We start from the raw sequence: 18,398 nt of genomic DNA, 5'->3' as shown, positions 1-18,398 counted from the left end.
GAAGGGAGACAGGCCTGGGTTTTGCTGGCTGACTGGGGTCAGCTGCTGGTCTCTGGGGACACTGGGGTTGATGCCCATCTGTGGGCTGGCAGGGCTGGAGCCTGGGAGTGCTGGGGTGGGCAGTGGGGGTGATGAGTGTAAGTGGCTGTTTCCTGTCCAGACCCTGGGGACAGGAAGGATGAGTGCGTGTGCACATGCAGGCTCCATGAGAGAGTTTGGCCATCAGAGCACTGTCTGGACTAGAGAGCAGCTCCTCTTGCTGGCAGTGGGCAGGAAGTGCAAGGGAGGCGCCAGGGCAGCAAGCCCCTCTGCCCCACAGCTAGGCTAAGGGGGGCTCCTGAGGGGACCCTGGCCCACCCTTTGGGTTCCTAAATGGCTGTGCACTGGGGGCAGAGGTGGGCCTGGGTACTAACTGGGCTGCTGCTCAAGGTGGCTCCAGCCTGCCAGTTTCAAAGCCCCTAAAATTGGGTCAGTTCAGGCTGCCCAGGACGGGGTGGGAGGGTCAGGGGAGGGGGAGGCAGCTTTAGTGTGCTCAAAGGATGCCCGCTGGGCTCTCACAGCCCTCCCAGCACACAGTCCCCCACCCTCAACCTTCCCACCCTCAGGCCTTCTCCACGGGGCTGAGTGTGGTTCTCTCTTGCTCCCATCCACCTGTGTCTCTGATGCCACCTCATGCGGTCATCCCCCCAAAACACCAGGCCACATGCCTCTCACCACCTGGACAGCCAATGTTTGACCAGCATGCACTGGACTACACGGCATCACCAGTCCCCCACCCACCTGTCTAGGGCTTTGTTTTGGCTTCCCAGGACCCTCAGGGCCAGGACAGTGGCTGCTCTGGTGGGGAGGTGGAGATGGTGGCTATGAAGGAGGATTCCTTGATCTTAGAAGATACACGCTGAAATATTTTGGGGTGAAGAGTCATGATCTTTGTAGCCTAACCTCAAATGGTTCAGGGTTAAAAATGTATCTCAGGGTGACCAAACAGATGCTATGGGAAGAGAGCATGAGAAAAAGAATGCCAACAGGGCAAGATGTGAGCCTGTGAATTCTGGTCAAGGAAGTGGGAGTTCTTCACATGTCCCGTGTGCACGTGAGAAGAGTGTGTATCCACTGTTGGGAGGAGTGCTCTATACGTGTTAGGTAGAAGTGATTGACAGTGTTAAAGTCCTCAATTTCTGTACTGATCTACTTGGTTGTTTTATACATCATTGAAAGTGAGGTACTGAAGTCTCTATTATTGTAGAACTCTATTTCTCCCTTCAATTGTCATTTTTTGCTTTATATATTTTGGTTTTGTTGTACATTAAAAAACAAAAACAAAACAAGCCACCAAAGCCATTGCTGTCCAGTCAATTCCGACTCAGCAATCCTGCAGGACAGAGGAGAACTGGCCTATACGGTTTCCTAGGAGCAGTTGGTGGATTTGAACTGTCAGCCTTTTGGTTAGCAGCTCAGCGCTTTAACCACTGCTCCACCAGGGCTCCAGCATACACACAGGTTCATAATTATTCTATCTTCTTGATGGATTGAACCTTTTGTCGATATATAATGTCCTTGTCTCTTGTGATCTTTTTAAAGCCTATTTCGTCTGACAAAAATATAGCCACCTTGCTCTTTTGCATGGCATTATTTTTTCCCTCATCCTTTTCCTTCTAACGTTTTTGTTGTGTCTTTGTATCTAAAGTGAGTCCCTGTAGACAGCATATAGAAGGTGCCTGTTTTTTAAATTCAACCTGGCAATTTCTGCTTTTTAATAGATTTTAATCCATTTACATTGAACGTGACTCTTGATAAAGAAGGATTTACTTCTGTGAACTAGGTATTTGTTTTTTGTACGTCTTAAACGTTTTTGTGCTTTAATTCCTCCATTAATGCTTTATTTTGTATTTACTTATTTATTTATTTATTTTGGGTGTTTTATTCCCACTTTCTTTCCTTTTCTTTCTCTCTATATATTTAGCTGTCTCCTTAGTGGTTACCTTGGAGATTACAAATAACACCTGAAACTTACGGCAATCTAGTTTGAATAATATCACCTTTGTTTTAATAATATACTACCCCCTGCTCCTATATATCTCTATCCTTCTCCCTTAATGTTCTTGTCACAAATCCCATCTTTATATGCTGTATGCCTGTTAACATAGATTATAATTAAGCACTTACTTTCTAAATCATATACAAAAAAGAGAGGTTACAAGCCAAACAGAAAGGACATAATATTAGCTTTTATATGTACCTTTTAAGTTACCTTTACTAGTGTTATTTTTTCTTATGGCTACAAGTTACTGTCTAGTGTCCTGAAGGACTCCCTTTAGCATTTCTTGTAGGGCAGGTCTATTGGAAATGAACTCCCTTAAGCTTTTGTTTATCTGAAAATGGCTTAATTTTTCTTTCATTCTTGAAGGATAGTTTTGCTGGATTTAGAATACTTGGTTGACAAGTTTTTTCTTTCATTCAGGACTTTAAATATGTTATCTCACCAATTCTGTCCTCCATAACTTCTGAGGTAAAAATCAGCTGTTAATCTTATTGAGGGTTCTCTATATGTGATGAGATGCTTTTTTCCTGCTGCTTTCAAAATTTTCCTTTTCTTTGGATTTCAACAATTTGATTACAAAGTGTCTTGGTTTAGATCTCTGGATTTATCCTGCTTGGAGTACGCTGGGTTTCTTGGATGCATATAGTTATGTCTTTTACCAGATTTGGGAGGTCTTCAGCCATTATTTCTTCAAATATTCTTCCTGCCCCTTTTTCTCTTCTGGGATTCCCATAATGCATATGTTGGTATGCTTGATGGTGTCCCACGGATCCCTCAAGCTCTGTTCATTTTTCATCATTTTTTTTTCTTTCTGCTCCTCAGAAACCCCTGAGAAGAACTGGTCAAGGATTTTGCAGAATGTCCTTCAATTGGGGTTTGTCTGATATTTTTCTCATGGTTAGACTAGGGTCAGGGCTTCTTGGGACCACATTATATCAAGGGCACGTCATATCCACATGACTTAATACTGTTGATGTTGGCCCTGGTCACCTGGATGAGGCAGTGTTTGTCATGTTTCTCCACTACAGTTACTGTTTTGTTCCCCATTTCCATTCTTTATTTCCAAAGGAAGTCACTATGTTCAACTCAACACGTAAGGAGTGGGGAGTTATGCTCCACCTCAAGGAGCTACATAAATTACTTGGAATTCTTCTGCACAGACTAGTCTGTTCTTATTTTATCTAACTCATCACTTATTATCAGTGTTGACTTATGGATACTCATTTTATACTTCCGCCATAAAATGAGTGTCTGTCTGGCTGTCGTACTGTGGTGGCTTGGGTGTTGCTGTGATACTGGAAGCTTTGCCGCTGGTATTTCAAATACCAGCAGGGTCACCCTTGGTGGACAGGCTTCATCTGAAATTTCAGACTAGGAAGAAGGACCCGGCAGTCTACTTCTGAAAAAATACTGATCAGTGAAAACCTTAGGAACGGCAGCAGAATGCTGTCTGATATAGTGCTGGAAGATGAGCCCCTCAGGTTGGAAGGCACTCAAATATGACTGGGGAAGAGCTGCCTCCTCAAAGTGGAGTCAACCTTAATGATGTGGATGGAGTCAAGCTTTTGGGACCTTCATTTATCTGATGTGGCATGACTCAAAATGAAAACAAACAGCTGCAAACATCCATTAGTAACAGGAACATGGAATGTACAAAGTGTGAATTTAAGACCCCAAGTGCTTTCCAGCTTCCAAAAGACCGTTGCTCCTTTTCCTTCACTTTGTCATTGTAGGTATTCGTCTTTTAAAAATTCCTTCCGTTATTTTAGCAGGAGTTCAAGGCAGAGTGTAAGTAAATGCATAACATTCAATCTGCCATCTTTAACTGGAAGCCAGGAAGTCTTGTTGAATGAACAAAAGCACGAGCAGTGAATGAAAGCTCAGGATCTGTCGCGTCCACTGCCAAGCACTTCTGCAATGTCTGTGCTAAGAGAGCCTGTTTCAGGGAGGTCACAGTGAGATGAACCCCAGCTGGTGCCTGCAATGAAGGTGTGACCATTTACAAGACAAGGCTAAGCCAAGAGGGGCTCATGAGACCTTAGATGGACAGTGTGACTCTCGGCGGTTCACCAGGGGGAGCCACCACACAGTAAACATCACACAGATGCTGATATTGGTGGATGAATCAAAGGCTCCTGAGGCCAAGGCAGGCAGTACAGAGGGGGGTGATGGAGCCACTCACAGAAGCTGGACTCAGCTGCGCCTCTCACCAGCCACATCCCCCAAGGAAGGTACTCATCCCTCTCAGCCTCAGTCTCCTTTCTGGTGACAGCCATGTTTCTCAGGACTACGCAGCAGACCTGTTCATCCTTTGGAGGAAAGGCAGCCCCCTCCTAGGCTGATAGGGCACGACTTTTCTGACACGGAGCAGCCAGTGCACTGATCCACGTGGGTCTGAGATGAAAGGACAGTTACCAAGGCTGGATGGACCTCCTCAGACAGCAGGCTGATCTGGAAGGGTGGAAGGGCCATCTGAGATGGGGGTGGACACCCTGTGTGGAGGTAGAAGGCCCTCAGGCAGAAGACAGGGGTTCTGGCTGCCAGGCTATGCTGGCCACAGACGTGAGACCAGACCCCACAGTTGGGACACAGGACCTGCTGGCAGACCACACAGACCCCCAAGTCCTTTCTGTGGTCCCGGTTCAGCTGGCGGCTCTAGAACCACACAGGCCTTACTTGGGTGCCTCGAAGCCATGGTTGCTGGGGCTGAAGCCCACTCATGCTCACATGGAGGCTGGGGCCCCATGGGCATAGAGCACGTACAACCCCTGGGTGAAGGGGAGCGAACTGCGGGGCCCATGATAGAGATGGCTGGGCAGAACACCTAGTTAGCTGGCTCTTCTAGGCTGGCCTGTGCCTGGCCCTGTGGCCTCTGGCTGTCCATCTCCTACCTGTTCTCTTTTTCCCCAGCAGACATTTTGTGGGTGCTTGCTATGGGCTGCATGCCATGTCGGCAATGGAGACACAAATACTTCTGCTGCGGCCTCTGGCTCAAGGGTCCTCTGGAAGGGATGAGGTGAACTGTGAAGCTGATGGGGACGCAGCTCCCAGAGAGGCCCTGAAGACCAGGGATGGGCGCACTGGTCCTCACTGCAACCCCAGCCGAGAAGCGCCACCTGGAGGTGAGGCGCTTCTGCTGACTCGGCGATTTGTGTCTGACACTGCACCCCTAGGCTTCAGAACCTCCACTGACACAGACATGCTGGATGGCACTACACTGCCCCAAGCAGCCTCACCGAGGCCTCTGCTGCTCTCCCTACAGCTGGACTCCCCCCTCCCCAGCACTGGAACCTAGACACTGAGGCCAGGCCAGCAGTTGCCCCAGTGGTGCCCCAGGACCCTCTGCTAGGTGTAAACACAGCTCTTCTCAGGACCCAAGACACAGACTCGAGTCTGCATGCCATGAGGGTGCCCTGAGCACACCCACGCGCAGGGGACCTGCACAGAGTTTTCTAAGGGGCATGGCACGCACGTCTTCACGGAGGCAGCACTCCTGTACAGCACTTTGCCCTCCCTATGCGCCGCCCCACGTACCTCCTGCTCCCACGGCACCAGTCTGCAGCAGGAGCTGTTAAAGCCCCTGCACTCACCAAGGGTGGCCAGCACAGCCAGGAAGCTCTCACCATGGTCCCAACCTTACCTCACAGCAGGCCTGGGGTGCAAAGGGGTCAGGTGGGCCCAGGACTGGGTGCTGTGGCTGCGCTGAACTGGGCAGCTGAGCTTCTGCGCTCGGGCCTTACCTTTGGTGTCGTTGACAGGGTCCATGTGCCGGTATATGTAGCCTTCCAGGTAGGAGTGGAACTTGGGCGTGGGCGGGAAGAAGGCCAGGCAAATGGCCATGAGTTCCCAGCCGCGAGCCAGGCTCTCAAGGCGGAAGTTCTCTGTGGTCTGCCGACAGAGCTGGATGTAGAGCTCGTCCCGCAGGCCCTGAGTGCTCCAGCCCTTGGTGGCCACCTCCAGGGCTACGTGCAGTGGGTCAGCCTTGGCCCGCCGGTCACCCATGTACATCTGGATGAGCTTGAAGATCTCACAGGCCTCCTTCTTCACATGCCGGTCGCTGGTCATGATCATGGGCTTCTTGATGGACTCACTGCTCCAGGCCAGCATGTTGGCGATGGATACCTTGCGCCGGAAGAGGCCCTGTGTGTGCTTGTTGAAGTGTTTAGAGGCCCAGTTCTCAATGTCCGTCTCCGAGGAGGGCTTGCGCAGTGTGAAGGCGGGGAAGACGCAGCTGGCACTGGGCACCATGCTGCGACCCTGCCGGCCACTCTCAAACTGGGCGCAGCTGCCGAGGTCTTCGGACTGGGGAGGGCAAGTGGGCTGTTAGGGGCAGGGCCAGCTGACTGTAGCCCAGGGGTGTGAGTCAGGCCTACCTGACCAGTGTAGGAGCAGAGTGTGAAAAGGTGTGAGGACACCAATGTCACTGGGTCCTGGGACCAGGCCCAGGCTGGCTTCCCATGTTCGCTTTGCTCTGTCCACCTGCCAGGGAACTAACACCCACCCTGGAGCTGGGATGCGGGGATGCAGAAATCAGACAGGGCGCAGGCTGCAGGTGGGAACAGGGACAGGAACCCAGGCTCTGTGGTTCCAAAGTCCATCCCCATGTCCATTATCCCTGAGGTCTGACTCAGGGAGTGACCCCAGGGCTGACACTTCTCCCAAACCTTGCCCGAGGGACATGCCCTCTGGTGGAGGTGCACCCTGAGTCACTGGAGGCACCCCGCACCCAGGCAGTGCCTGAGGAAGGAGGCCTATGGCTGCGGAGGGGCAGGGTAGAAGGAAGCTGAGCCCCACCCCAAATGACAGCACTTAATGCAGACAGTGCCCATTCCCTCACAGGTATAACATTGGAAGGAGACAGCCTTCAGCTTCCAATGGCTCAGGGGCTACAGGAGACGTGAGCTGAAGACGCAGGTCTACCCGGCCGGCCCATGGCAGTCCAAGCCCTACCTAGGGGGCAAGAGTCCCAGAAAAAGGGAGGGACAGAGGCGGCAGAGGGTTGAGCAGGAGCCCATCCTTGTCTGTACAGGCGGTAAAGGTCCATGAGAGCAGGGGGGTTTGAAGCGGAGCTGACATGCAGGAAAACCCCAAGTGTGAAGCCCTGAGCTCCCCAGGTGCAGGAGGGCAGGTCCCTCTCGGGTCCTGGCGGTGATGCCCTCACCTCCACCAGCCAGGTTCCTAGGACCTCTTCCTCCTGTAGCCATGAATGGTCCTGTACCCCTACATACCCCTAGAAGGCCCTTTACCCCTCTGTGGGTGGCCCTGCACCCCCATACCCCCAAGGGCAGCCCTATCCCCCCACACCCCCATGGATGGCCCCGTACCCCCACGGCACTGCAGTGGGCACTGCACACCCAAACACCCCCAGGTGACATTGGATACCCCCATGGACATCCCTGCACCCCACCCCAGGGCAACCTTGCACCCACACACCCCCAGACAACCCTGCACTCCTACCTCCTCCCCCCGGATGGCCTGAATGCCAGGTCGCCTGCCCCCCTTCAGGCATGCCTACTCTCTCCTGTCTTCTCCACTGCCCACCTCTGCATCCTGCAGTCATGGCCAGGTCTCCTGGGACCCAAAGCTAAGGATGGCTGTGTGATGAAAGCCCCGGGGCCCCCACCTCAGGGCCTCACAGCAGGCAGGGGTGCTGGGGCAGGGCCGCATCTCAGGAGGCCAGGCTTGAGAATGGTGCCTCATGGGGATCCCACCCCTGCAACCGCCCAGGCCCCACCACTGCAGACAGTTGTCTCAGGGTAGCATGGGCCCCGTCCTTCCCCGCCCACCCACCACATTACCTGTGAGGGGTGCAGGTAAGGCTCCGGGGAGGCCAGGTTGGTCTGCACGGAAATGCTCTTCTCAAGCAGAATCTGGGGGAAGCCGAGCTTCTCAAAGGTGCTTCTCTTCCAGTGCTTGCTCTCCTGCTGGGCCAGGGCCTCATCCTCACTGAAGGCGCGCACCACGGGCCCCGGCATAGGCAGCGGCACCGCACCGTCACTCTCGTAGCCCGAGCCGTCTTTCTGTGAGTCCCAGCTACTCCGCTGCTTCATGTGGTGGTGCACCTGCTGCGCCTCCCAGGCCAGCCGTGCCTGCGCCAGGAAGGGCTCACAGGCACCCCGTGCCCCCTCTGCCTCGCCCAGCCGCCCATCTGCCCGCTTCAGCGGGGCCAGACTGGGCCCGCACGGAGGCCTCTCCTCAGCCAGAAGGGGCTCGCTGAGAGGGTTGCGGTCCCCTGAGCCGTCGGTGGACGAGGTGTGGGGATCCTGGCACAGGGAGGGTTTCCTGCTCTTCCTCTTGCGAGGGCCGGGGGAGCAGCCTGTGGAGGACATGGTGTCCTGCTGGCTGCACCAGGACATGGTGTCATCCTGAGCGGGGGGCAGTGGTGTGGACGGCGGTCCGTGCCGGAAGTCGGGCCCCTCCATGCTGCTGTAGTCTCCCGACCGAGCCTCCAGGCGCTGATCCCTCACCAGGCAAGGGCTGGGCTGCAGTGAGTAGGAGCCACCGCCGGGGTTGGGCGCGTACTTGTGGCGCGGGCCGGCACGCAGCTTGGGGCTGGAGCCGGCCTGCTCCACATAGACCAGCTGCCGTACATACTCCTTGCCCGCAGGGCTGTAGTCCAGGCTCAGGAAGCGCTCAGGGCCTCTCTGCTTGGTGAGTACCAGCTGCTGGTAAGGCGAGGGGGATGCGTGTTTGGGCGACTGAAGGAAGGGGCGTGGCTTGCGCACAGGTGATTTTTGCGGTGAGCCGGCCTTGTAGCCCCCGCTGACTTCATACTGCATGTCCACAGGGGGCTCATCATAGATGGGGGCCTGGTACTCCACAGGGGGTTCCTCATAGAGGGGAGGCTCGTAGGCATAGCGCGGGGAGGAGGGCTGGGAGTCACTGGAGGGCTTTCGGGGCTGGGCCTGCAGCGGGCTGCAGAAGGCTTCGCCCCCACGTCCTGGAAGTGGGGAGCAGCTCCCCGTAAGCTCAGTCCTCTTCAGGAAGGGTGACGGCCGCCTCTCAGGGAAGAAAATGGCACTGTCTGTGTCAGGAGCGAACGTCTGCAGGCCTGGGGAGTGCTGGCCACTGGACGGCCTCTGGGTACGGGCCCCAGGCTGGCCATCAGTGGGGAAGCCATTGCCCTGGGGGGTGAGGAAGCTGGGCTCGCGGTCTGTGACCTTGATAAGCATGCGTTCCTTGGTCCCCGTGGTCCACTGCAGTGAGGAGGCCCTGCAGGGAGGAGAGCACAGCTCACTTGAGGCCCTCGCCAGTTTCTGTGAGTGACTGTGTGCCCCTAATTGTGGGTCCTGGCCCCTCTTGTCTGTGGGCGCCCCCACGCGCCTCCTGCAAGGATGCTGAGCCTGTCACTGCCTCATCTCCAGCTCCCAGCCCGGCACCAAGCAGAGGGAGGCACGAACCAATTTCCATAACTGAACAGAGGCTCCAGATCGGAAAGGGCCCTGAGCCCGATCCCGGCCCACCCAGGCAAGACACACAGGTTCTTCGGCCTCCCCTTTCCATCCACGGTATCTCCAGTGAGGCTCAGAGAGGATGGGAGCCCTGCTGGCCTAGGCCAGAGCACCGCTCGTGGTCCCTGCTCTGCACCCTGCACCTAAACAGAAGCATGACTACCCAGTGCTGCCACGCCTTCGCCTACAGCCCCTGGGGAGTGCTAGACCTGAATCCCAGCCCCGCCCAGCAATGACTGTGCTGGACATTTGGCCTCTTGAGCCTCAGGCAGCTTGTTTCCAACCTGGGACACAGCCACTGACCGGTGGACACGACACTCATATCATGCCTGGCCCAGCCCTGCATGTGCTCAGTGCGACTCCTGCACCCCACGTCTGTGCCACCCACCACCTGATGCTGGCCTTTATCTATGCTTGCTCCTGTAGGCTCTGGTCAAGGCTGGGCCAGCATGTCTGGACAAGGGACCACGCCTCAGACAGGCGTTCAGGCTCCGAATGCCTTCTGGGGCTGGTAGAGCACGGGGCACAGGGAGGCAAGTGCTCACCTTCTTCTCTGGGCTCCATCCATGGCCTGCCCACCCCAGGATATAAAGACATGCTGCTGGTCACCTGTCACCCAGTATCCCTAGCACGTCCATCACCACATCCATGGGAGCTGGCTGGCCTGTGGCACTCCTGGCGCAGCCCAAGGGACCCAGGCTGCAGGGCTGGCACTGCCCGTTAGCCAACAACAGGTTGCCTACACCCTGTACCTGGACAGCCCGACTGCTCTGTAGGTGGGAACCGTGTACCACTAGGTGGGGTGCTCACGTTTGCCCTGTGAGGAGAGGCTGACGGGCTCCGAGTGGCCATCCTTCTCTGTCCTCAGTGATCACCCCCCTGCATCCATTTCAACCTGAAGACAAACCACAGCCCCACAGCCTGGCTCCAGCTTCTGTCAGCCTCCCTACTGTGCCACCCACACATTGCACCTCCCTGCCAGGGCAGAACCGCCCCCTGCCCAAGCCTGTCAGACAGAGGCAAGCAGGTCTACCTGTAGTGGAGAAGTGGGCCGTCCATGCCATAGTCCCGGTAAGTCTCATAGTCCTTCTCAAGGAACACGCCTGGTGGCGAAGAGCTAAAACAGGGCAGCAAAGGAGAAGTGACTGTAAATGGCAACTTAAAAATACGGTGCATTTAAAATAACCCATCTTTCGCTGCCTCTTAAGAATGTTGGTGTCACCCAATTGCTTTCTATTTCCCCAGAATGCACCCCCAAGCCCTGGCCCATCCCCTCCTTCATTTCCTTTGGCCCAGTTCTCTGCCCTCAGCCCGCACCCTCCAGTACTGCTGGCCAGATCCAGAAGGGATAGCTCACGCTGTGGCCCTGCCCCGAAGCCACGGGGCAGACAGGACACTAGAGGAGCAGGGCCACCAAAGGGCGCTATCCTGGATTTCAGGACTCTGACCTCCAGAGCTTGGCCCAGCGCTGGGTTAGTGGGAACCACAGCTTCAACCAGAGGTGACACGATGGTCTGGGAAGGAAGTGCAGACGGAAAATCCTCGGGGCACTCACAAGCTTCATGAGGGTCCCCCACTGAGACCTCGCCCCTATCGTGGGACTTGGCACACAACAAGCACTTGATGACTATTTGTGAAATGAAAGAATAAGTGGGTGACTACCTTGGCAGATGTCCAAATGCCTGATCAGATTAATACCTATTTATGATTTAACAACTTCTCAGTCATCCAGAGTAAAAACACATTTAACCTGATGCAGAATACCCATATTAAACCAAAATGCCTTCACGGTGTTCAGTAGTGAAGGTGGATGCACACCCATTAAAAACGGGAACGAGACTATCTGCTCTCACCACCAGTAGTTAATACAGTTTTGAAAATACCTGTCAGTGCAATAAGACAAGAAAAAAAGTGATCTAAATATATGAAAGAAAAAGATAAAACCATCATTAGCTGTCAACCTGGAAAACCCAAAAGAATCGACTAGAAGTACTAAGAGAGCCTAGTGATGTATTGCTCACATATGGAACACATGAAATCAGTGGCTTTTCTGTGTGTTAGCAGTAACTGGTCAGAAAAAATTATAATGAAACTGAAGTTCACTTTCACGATAGGAACAAAAGAACAAAAACAAAATCCCTAGGCATACGTTAACAAGAAATACGTAGGCCCACTATAAGTAGAACTATTAAACTTTATTGAAATCCTTAAAGGAAGACCTGAATATACAACACAGAAGCACGTATTCTCGGATGGAAAGACTTTGTAAGTATTAAGATATACCTTCTCTCTAAATTAGTTAGTAAATTTAATCTAACTCTCACATAATAAAATTTCCAATAAAGCTTTTCTTCTTTAGAACTTAAAAATAGTGTGGGACTGGTAGCAGAAGGGCTGATTCTGAAGAAAGCCAAATATTAACCCAAACAACTGTCCAACTTTTGCAGGCACACGAAGAGCCTGAAAACACCACGGCTTGGGGCAGGCTGACTTCGTCCTCACGAGGACATCTTTGCTTTTCAACACTTTAAAGAGGCCTTTTGCAGCAGATCTGCCCAATGCAATGAATGCATCATTTGATTTCTTGACCCCTACCTCCACGGATGTTGATTGTGGATCCAAGTAAAAGGAAATTCTTGACAAATATTTTCTCTGTGTATCATGATGTTGCTCATTATTGGTCCATTTTTGTTTTCTTTATGTTGAGGTGTAATCCATACTGAAGGCCGTAGTCTTTGATCTTCATCAGTAAGTGCTTCAAGTCTTCTACACTTTCAGCAAGCAAGGCTGTGTCATCTGTATAACACCGGTTGTTAATGGGTCTTCCTCCAATCCTGATGCCCCGTTCTTCATATAGTCCAGCTTCTCGGATTATTTGCTCAGCACACAGATTGAATAGGTAGGGTGAAAGAATACAACCCTGACGCACACTCTCCTAATTTTAAACCACGTAGTATCCCCTTGTTCTGTTCAACGAGTGCCTCTTCATCTACGTACAGGTTCCTCATGACCACGATTAAGTGTTCTGGAATTCCCATTCTTTGAGATGTTATGCATAATTTGTTATGATCCACGCACACACAGTCGAATGCCTTAGCATAGTCAACAAAACACAGGTAAACATCTTTCTGGTATTCTCTGCTTTCAACCAAGATCCAGCTGGCGTAAGCAATGATATCCCTCATTCCATGTCCTCTCCTGAATCTGGCTTGAATTTCTGGAAGTTACCTGTTAATATACTGGTGCAACCGTTTCTGAATTATCTTCAGCAAAATTTTACTTGCATGTGATATTAATGATATTGTTCAATAATTTCCACATTCTGTTGGATCACATTTCTTTGGAATGGACACAAGTATGGATCTCTTCCAGTCGGTTGGCTAGGAGGCTGTCTTCCAAATTTCTTGGCATAGATGAGTAAGCACTTCCAGCATTGCATCTGTTTGTTGAAACATCTCAGTTGGTATTCTGTCTCAACTGGTATTCCATCTCATTAGCCACTAAAACCAAAAAGACCCATTGCCATCGAGTTGATTCTGACTCATAGTGACCCTATAACCTACTAAACCAAAAAACCAAACCCATTGCTGTCGAGTCAATTCCAACTTATAGCGACCCTATAGGACAGAGCAGAACTGCCACAGAGAGTTTCCAAGGAGCCCCTGATGGATCTGAACTGCCTACCTTTTTGTTACCAGCCATAGCTCTTAACCACTACGTCACCAGGGTTTCCACTAAGCCACTAAAAAAAGGGAGACGCAAATTGAAACTACAATGAGATACTGCGTCGCCCATTTAGAATGGCAGTGATCAAAAAAATGGAGAACGGGTACCGGAGGGGTTGTGGAGAAACTGGTGCCCTCATGCACTGCTGGTGGGAATGTAAAATGGTACAGCCACTGTGGGAAACAGTTTGGCGGTTACTCAAAAAGTTGAACATAGAACACCCATGTGATCCAGCAATCCCAACCCTAGGTATACATCTAGAAGTGAAGATCTGTGTCACTGACACAGACGATTAAGCGTTTTCAGCACCCACTCCTGATCAGCCTCATGAAGCAGCCACAGAAGCTAAGGAGGATGGCTGAGGTACAAGGGCTGGCCTGGACACAGGTGAAACCCAGTAGTGGCTCCACACTGTGTTGAGAAGTCCAGGAAAAAAAACGCACCACAGTGTCCAGGGGCCTGGATGGCCCACGTCTGACCCTACACTTCAGGCATTCCCCCAGAGAATCGTGGAAGGGCCATTCCTTCCAGAACCAACCGGAAGCCACAGCTGCTAGGGGCCCTTGCTACACTTTGTTACTGTCCCTAAGTCTGATCGAGCCTTGTTGGGCTGTGTGGCAGCACCCACCAGGGACTTCAGGTGCCTTTTGCGACAACAGAGGATGTGGAGCAACTCACCAGGTGCTGGGCAGCCTCCTTGTCGTCCACTGTGAGGGCCATGCCTTCTGTCCATTTTAAAACTGGACTGTCTTATTACAGGGTTGTGACAATTCTTCATATATTCTGGATTCAAAGCCTTTGTCAGATTATGTACGTCTGTGATTACTCTCTCCCCACCTCTAGCTTGTCTTCTATTCTACTATCAGTATCTTTTGAAGAGCAATGATTATGGTTTTGACCAAGTCTAACTGATCAAGTTTTCCTGTTATGATCAGTGTTTTTGTATCCTAAGTCCCCACCAACCAACCCCAAAGTCTGGAAGAGAATTAGGTCTACGATCCCATTTCAATTAGTTTTTATGTATGAGCTGAGATAGGGTTTGAGGTTCATTTTTGTCCTTGAGGATATCCATTTGTTCTAGAATGATCTGCTGAAAAGACTCTTTCCTCGTTGAGCTGCCCCAGCACTCTGTCCAGCTCACTGGCCGCGTACACAGGTCCACTTCGGGCCACATGCCTCTTCTCCAGTGATGACCACCCCTGGTCTTGTCTATTCTTCCCACCAACTATTCCTCTTCCTTTTAAAACTTATTTCAGTTGTTGTTGAGAATAGAACATACACCAATTCAACAATTTCTACATGTACAATTCAGTGACATTGATATTTTAGAGTTGTTCAACCAGTCTCACCATCCTTTGCCAAATTTTTCCTCTGCCATTAACATAAACTCACTACCCCCTAAGTTTCCTGTGTAATTGGTTGAGTTGCTGTTGTCAGTTTGATCCCATATAGATAGTTCTTAAAAGAGCACAATGCTCACGGCAGTCATTCTTTACCAGTTAAGCTAAACTACAGCTTGGTTTAAAGATTATCTCAGGGCAATAGTTTCAGGGGTTCATCCAATCTCAATGGCTCCAGAAAGCATGCATTCCATGAAATTTGAAATTCTGTTCTGCATTTTCCCCCTTTTGATCAGGATTTTTCTACAGAATCTTTGATCAAAATATTCAGTAATGGTAGCCAGGCACCATCCAGTTCTGGTCTCATGGAAAAGCGATTATTCTTCTTTTTCAGAACTGCTGGCTATTCTAGGTCCTTTGTAATTACAAATACATTTTAGAATCAGTTGTCAATTTTTATTTACAAAAAAAAAAAAAAAGAAATCCTGCTATGACTCTCCCCGGGACTGAGTTGACCCTACAGACTATTTTGGGAGTGTGGATCTGCCTTGCCCACTGGTCTGTGGTCCAGCATCACCCACAGCTCTTGTGGTCCAGTTCCCTTACAAACAGCTTTAGCAGCATCTCCCTTCGTGTGGTGGAGCTCTCACTCATGTTTGTGGACGTGACGTGTCTCACGTGAGCTGACGTGTGGGTTGACAGCCCACCCACCTGGTAGCCCACATCTCCTCTCATGTGAGGTAGGTAGGCCCTCTCTTGTGCACCCTGTATGGACTTCCACCCAGTCTGCCGCATTTCCTAACTTTAGAGTTTATGTCCTGTCATGCTCGAGTTTACGTTTTTATGAACTCCATATTGGGCAAAGCGGTGTCATGTGAGCCCCACCTGACCAATGCTGGGGTCTCATATTTAAATATGGAGGCCCAGAGGGTCACTTGGTGTTAGGGGTACCCCAGAGATGGGGCCACACCCTTGGTTTCACCTTGCACATCTGGTTGCCGAGGACCCTGGTCTCTATGTGAAGCTGAGACTACCCAGATCTGAGATGCTGGGCCAAGTCAGGCAGATTCTTGAGGGCGTTCTAGTACTTTCCAGCACTTGCTGGCACATGGGCACATGCCTGACCAGACTCTACACTCCCTTCCTTCTCCCACCCCACCCCATCTCCCACAGTCCCTGCCCCTCACTCCTCAGACCCCCTTGCGCCCTTAGGCCCTTCCTCTGCAGCACAGGCAGGCATGGGCAGTATAGCTGGGCCATGGTGCCTGGAGGCACCTCCAGCACATTGGCCAGGGGACAGAGTACCAGGTACCCCCCCTCAGGTACTCACCACGCCATGGATGCTGAGGTGTGCAGGGCCCCAACACAAAGCTGGCGAGAGGGGTCAGAGCAGGACATGGGGGGCCAAGAGGTCAGAGCAGGACACAGGGAGGGACGAGAGGGTCAGAGCAGGACACAGGGAGGGACGAGAAGGTCAGAGCAGAGCACAGGGAGGGAGGAGAGGATCAGAGCAGGATATGGGGAGACGTGCAGAACAAGGGCGTGTTGTGCAGGTAAGAGCCAAGGATCTACAAGCAGCAGGGTCCTCAGCCACGGCCTGTCTGGACATGTCGGCACATGTCCCATGGCTGCCAGACCCCATCTGTCCAGTGTGTTCACGCTGCCCCTCCAGTGCACAGCTCTCCTGCCCTTTACTTAGCCCCAAGAGCCTGCACTTTGGCTGGGAGTGTTAAGGGGTCGTGGGCAGTTTTCAAGCATGGCTCCATGCACTCACAGGCTTGCCTCAAGGCTCAGGTGGGCACCTCACCTCTCCACGGAGGCACTGACACTCGGGTTTCTTCAGAATACCTCTGCTGTGCTGAGCACCTGGAATCTTCCTGCGTCCCCGCCCTTCACTTCCTGGTGGAGGCTTAATTTGGCTGCCGCTGCCAGATGCTGCCAGGGTTTCCCACCATAGCTGGGTGCCCCCGTCCCTGTCAGCCACTTGGCTTGACCCCTTGGCTGTGCCTAACCTTCTCCGCCTCAGGTCTCTTCAGCCCCATTTTCTGTGGTGGCATCCTTCATTGGTGTCCCCAATACTTGGAGGCCGCACCCTGGGCTCAAGGTGCGTGCCCCAGAGCTCCCACGCTGTGTGGGTGCAGCACACCCCTTCACACCCAAACAGATTCTGAAGCTGCTGGCTTCTGATTGCTGTCACGTGGCTGCCTCACAAGCCCTCATCTTTGTCAGCAGCAGCAAAGGGGCCCCCAAGTGTAAATCGGGTCGGGATGCCCTGATCCAATCATGTTAATGCCACTTGCCCATTCCTTTCATCTCCAGGATGTGCCCAGTTTCCCCTGCCCCCCGACCCCGGGGTGCGCCACCTCTGTTCTCATCTGTCCCCCCACTGAGCTGGCCTTTTCCAGGGCCGGGGCTTGGCTGCCCTGTGGCTCCAAGTTGTGCATGCACACAGCAGGCGCTCAACAAGGGCATGCCGTCTCTGAGCACCGAAGAAGGGTGCCCGGGGATTCTGTGACTGTGTGGAAGGTTGTCCACTGCTGGCCAGGTAATCAGAGAGCACGGGATGTCTCTAGTCTCGTCTCCATAGCAACAGTAACAATACACGTAAACTACACACAAGGAGGGGTTGGCAGTGTGAGCGCCAGGTACCCAGTGCAGGCTCTGGTTGACACATAGGGCCCTCGGAGCACAGGGCACCCACACAGCTCACCAGGACAGGCAGGGTTGCAGTGTCAGGAGGGAAGGACTGAAGAAAGGTCCGGGCACACAGAGCCTCGCAGACTGGCTGGGCCTTGCCTGCCTCGAGCTTGTGGTGGCCCCCAGGATTCTGTTACGCTGGCAGGTGCCAGCCTTCTGGTCCCCATGGATGGGGCAGGTGGCAGCAGGAGTTCCAGGTGATGGAGGCGACGCGCACCCACGATGTACATCACAGGTTGTAAAAATGACTGAGAGACAACAGGACCAGTCCTAGAGGAGGGGGAGGGGTGCCCAGGGCCTAAGCATGAGGTGCCATAGGGGGCTGTCCAGGCGATGAGGGTGCACAGCCTGACCACCAGGGCTGAGAGGGGGCTAAGGGAGCCCCCCTTATGGCAGGTTTACTGGGTGGACGGTGGTGCCCTTGTTGGCAATGGCAGCTAGACAGGGATGGGTTGGGATAGGGTGACAAGCTCCGAGCTGTGGCACAGCTTCTGTGCTTGCAGAGAGGGGGCACTGCCTGCTCACCCTGTTACTAGACAGGAGATCAGGCATCGATGCTGGCACCACGCCTGGCACCCTGACCATGTGAATGCCCTGATGCTGCTCCACTGGCCACTCTGCCCTGCACAGGACAGATGTTACACTCCTGACGCGGGCTCCGCTTTGGAGCCTCCAAAAGCCTATTCCACAAGCAGACGACACCCACCTGAACCAAACCCAGAACCCTCCACCACAGATGCTCCCAACAGGACAAGCAGCACTGAGGACACTTGGGATGGAAAGCACTCAGGTTGGCTGCATCTGAGGAGGGAGCAGAGGAAGTTCTCAACATTCCTGACACTCATGGGTGTCCCCCTGCTCCAAGTCTGAGCTCTGCAGCACTACACAACCCACCAGAATGTTCCAGGGGGTGAAGGAAGAGTGCCGGGCAGACGGGTCCAGCTGGACTGCCAGTGACCATCACCCACCAGATCTACCCAGGCAAGGAAGGTGGACGTGACCAAGAGGGGGATGGTGGTACAGAGATGACAATCCTCTTACCATGGACTACAGGTCACAGTGTGGTCACCTGGAAGATCCTGGCTCTGGCACAGCCACACCCACACGCTCATCCCACCCCTTGCCCTCTACCCCTGTCCCCTC

At 52.9% G+C, this 18,398-nt stretch overlaps 1 protein-coding gene across 6 annotated transcripts in view; it reads right to left on the bottom strand.

Moving 5' to 3' along the window:
* Positions 1 to 18,398, bottom strand: part of ARHGAP39 (Rho GTPase activating protein 39) — a 102,962-nt gene that overhangs the window by 6,340 nt on the left and 78,224 nt on the right. For 5 of the 6 annotated variants that reach the window (XR_007513330.1, XM_049854372.1, XM_049854375.1 and 2 more), the window contains 3 exons: positions 10,526 to 10,609; positions 7,840 to 9,253; positions 5,782 to 6,343 (listed from right to left, as the gene is read on the bottom strand). Coding sequence is in view for 5 of the 6 variants with exons in the window: in XM_049854372.1 (XP_049710329.1) it covers positions 5,782 to 6,343; positions 7,840 to 9,253; positions 10,526 to 10,609 (2,060 nt within the window). In the remaining variant the exon portion in view is untranslated. Of the gene's footprint in view, positions 1 to 5,781; positions 6,344 to 7,839; positions 9,254 to 10,525; positions 10,610 to 17,268; positions 18,354 to 18,398 lie in introns of those variants that run through there. The other variant, XM_049854376.1, reaches the window with a different exon arrangement.

Source organism: Elephas maximus, chromosome 15, assembly GCF_024166365.1.
Source record: "Elephas maximus indicus isolate mEleMax1 chromosome 15, mEleMax1 primary haplotype, whole genome shotgun sequence".
NCBI lineage: Eukaryota > Metazoa > Chordata > Mammalia > Proboscidea > Elephantidae > Elephas > Elephas maximus.
This window is presented reverse-complemented; position numbering and strand designations above follow the sequence as displayed.